Source organism: Trachurus japonicus, unplaced genomic scaffold (genome assembly GCF_045865225.1).
Source record: "Trachurus japonicus isolate A0001 unplaced genomic scaffold, Traja_1.0 AP030857.1".
NCBI classification, from domain to species: Eukaryota; Metazoa; Chordata; class Actinopteri; order Carangiformes; family Carangidae; genus Trachurus; species Trachurus japonicus.
The window spans coordinates 13,765-16,989 of record NW_028220990.1 but is presented as its reverse complement, the minus strand read 5'-3'; the positions used below and the strand labels follow the sequence as shown (position 1 = coordinate 16,989).

At 42.5% G+C, this 3,225-nt stretch overlaps 1 protein-coding gene across 1 annotated transcript; it reads left to right on the top strand.

Moving 5' to 3' along the window:
- The first annotated feature begins 1,746 nt into the window (after nt 1–1,746).
- LOC146959938 (general transcription factor II-I repeat domain-containing protein 2A-like) lies at nt 1,747–2,688 on the top strand. The gene has a single exon (XM_085772768.1). It carries the CDS (start codon nt 1,747–1,749, stop codon nt 2,686–2,688), a length of 942 nt encoding a protein of 313 aa, XP_085628894.1.
- Nucleotides 2,689–3,225: the final 537 nt, after the last annotated feature.

Below are 3,225 nucleotides of genomic sequence, written 5' to 3'. Positions count from 1 at the left end.
TTCGAATCCCGCGTCGGGCAGACCTTTCCTGCGTGTCATTCCCCCTCTCTCTGCCTCCCCATTTCCTGTCTATCTCTACTGTCATCACTATCAAATAAAGGCAAAAAGCCAAAAAATATACTTTAAAAAAAAAAAAAAAAAGAAATATATAGTATGGGTCCCCAGTATTCAGAAACTGCCGGATGCTAACTTATATATATTGGGCAATTAGCACAATTTACATAATTAGCATAAATTACCATAGTTTCCTATATGGGCAATATTTCCGCAAAATTGACTTGGCTGATCTGGGCAATATTGGAGTGGTTTTACGGGTTATTGATGATGCTGAATCCATTTCTGACATTTTCAAAATTCAAAATGGCTGTCTAAACCGGTAGTGACCAGATTTAAACCGCCAGTGGGCCGATTTTGATGGATTTCAATCTGGTCCCTTCCGGTTTAGACAGCCATTTTGAATTTTGAAAATGTCAGAAATGGATTCAGCATCATCAATAACCCCTAAAACCACTCCAATATTGCCCAGATCAGCCAAGTCAATTTTGCGGAAATATTGCCCATATAGGAAACTATGGTAATTTATGCTAATTATGTCAATTGTGCTAATTGCCCAATATATATAAGTTAGCATCCGGCAGTTTCTGAATACTGGAGACCCATACTATATATTTCTAACATAAAACATTGGGGTACTCAACATTTCCGGGTACTCATTTTTGGCAAGTAGACTAGGGGGAGCCGGTTTGAATTGAAAAGAAGAAGAATAATAACGTCTGATGTGATGTCAAACGCGCGAGATGATTTGAGTTGTAAATAATTTGTAAGTTCGCTCTCAAAATGGCAGGGAAAAAAAGCACAGCCAAACGAAAATATGAAGAAGAACACAGGACGTTTTTAACAGAGTGGGAGAGTTTATATTTTTTTGTTGAACGTAATGGCAAGCCATTCTGCCTTATATGTCAGGCATCATTGGCGCATTTCAAAGCTTCAAATCTTCAGCGTCACTTCAGCTCAATCCATCCTAACATCGACCAGGAATTTCCAAAAGGGACTGAACTTCGCAAGCAGAGGTTGGTCACTTTGAAAAGTCAGGCAGAAAAGCAGAAGCAGTTTTTCCAAAAATTTACAAAACACTCAGAGACCATAACGCTTGCATCATATCAGCTGGCTTGGAACATCGCACAGGCTAAAAAGCCATACAACGAAGGGGACTTCATTAAAAAATGCCTCATTAACGCTGTTGAAATCCTGTCTCCTGAAGACGACAAACTAAAACGAAGCATATCAGATGTCCAACTCTCCCGCCACACTGTTGAACGCAGAATATCGGACATTAACACTGCTATTGAATCACAGTTGCACTCTGACCTTCAAGCATGTGAGTATTTTAGTGTGGCATTGGATGAGAGTTGTGACATACAAGACAAGCCTCAGTTGGCAATATTTGCACGGTCTGTGTCAAACGAATGTACGATCAAAGAAGAACTCCTTGATATTGTGCCATTAAAAGACAGAACCCGTGGCATAGATGTGAAAGAAACAATGATGGCTGCATTTGCAAAAGCAAACCTGCCCATAGCAAAACTAACTGCAATCGCCACGGATGGAGCGCCGGCCATGATCGGATCCGTGAACGGGCTTGTGGGGCTGTGTAAAACTGACCAAACATTTCCCGACTTTTGGAATTTCCATTGCATCATCCACAGGGAGCAACTCGTGTCTAAATCATTGAATTTAGACAACGTCATGAAGCCTGTGATGGAAATCGTCAACTACATCCGCACACATGCGCTTAACCACAGGCAATTCAGGAATCTCATCGCGGAGCTGGACCAAGGGCTTCCAGGTGACCTGCCGCTGCACTGCACTGTGAGGTGGCTGTCAAAAGGCAAAGTAATCTCTCGCTTCTTTGAGCTTTTGGATGCCGTGAAACTGTTCATGGAAGAGAAGGGCAAGGACTATCCCGAGCTCTCGGACCTCGCGTGGATTATGGATCTGGCATTTTTGGTCGACATGCTGTGTCACTTGGACAGACTGAACCTGACCCTGCAGGGCAAGTTAAAAATGCTGCCTGACCTCGTGCAATGTGTGTTTGCGTTTATCAACAAACTGAAGCTGTTCAAGGCGCATATTCAAAAGGGAGATTTAACGCATTTTCCCACTCTGCTAAAAGCCAGTGAACAAGTCACCAGCGCCGCCCTGAAAAAGAAAAGAGACAGATATGCAACACTGGTTGAAAACCTGCACGAAAGCTTTGTGACCCGGTTCTGTGATCTACAACTGAAAAGACAACAGATTACGTTCCTTGTCGACCCATTTAATGCGGAGATGGACTGTTTGAAAACCCCGCTCGTCACAGATGAGGCTGCGGCGGAGTTGGAGATGATCGATCTTTGTGAGGAGGATCAACTGAAAGCTGTTTTCAGGGAAGGGACCATTGAGTTCTGGAAACGTGTGCCAATGGAAAAATACCCCAACATCAAACGGGCTGCGCTAAAGATCCTGTCGATGTTTGGGTCAACGTACGTCTGCGAGTCTGTGTTTTCCACCCTGAAACATGTGAAATCAAAGCATCGATCTGTTCTGACTGACACTCATGTGAAAGAGTTGCTTCGAGTGGCAACAACGGAATACAAGCCAGATTTGAGGAGGATTGTTCAGGACAAGGAATGCCAGAAGTCCCACTAAGCAGCATAGTAAGAGAAAAACGTTATTGAAAATTGTTAGGCCTATATTTTTGTTTGTGGACTTGCTTGAACTGAGAGTTTATGTGTGTGTGAGACAATGCACACAATGTTAACTGTTGAAAAAATAACTGTCATTATCTTGGTGTGGGACATTTTCAATAAATCTGGCTGAGCAGAGGCCTGTGTGTGTCTGTCTCTGTGTGTGTGTGTGTGTGTGGGTGTGCGTGTGCATACATGATTAAGGCATGGAATGATGTTCATGTGTGCCCATGTGTATGATGTGGCTCTTTGCAGTAACACAGTAAAAAAAGTGGCTCTTAGTCTCTGACTGGTTGGCCACCCCTGGTCTACAGACTATTCCAGGAACCATATTTCCCCAAAAAATACACATCACATGTAAGTCAGTTTTTAAGATTTATTCAGCAGTAATATATTTCTCTCTTTTCAAAAGCCTGGACTGCATAAAAGAGGCAAAAATAAAAGAGTATAGAAAAAACAGGCTTCTGAAACCTTTCTGACAAAATGAGATATAGACTGA

Coding starts and splice junctions, on each gene's coding strand:
- LOC146959938 (XM_085772768.1), top strand. CDS start 1,747: ATGAAGCCTGTGATGGAAATCGTCAACTACATCCGCACACATGCGCTT.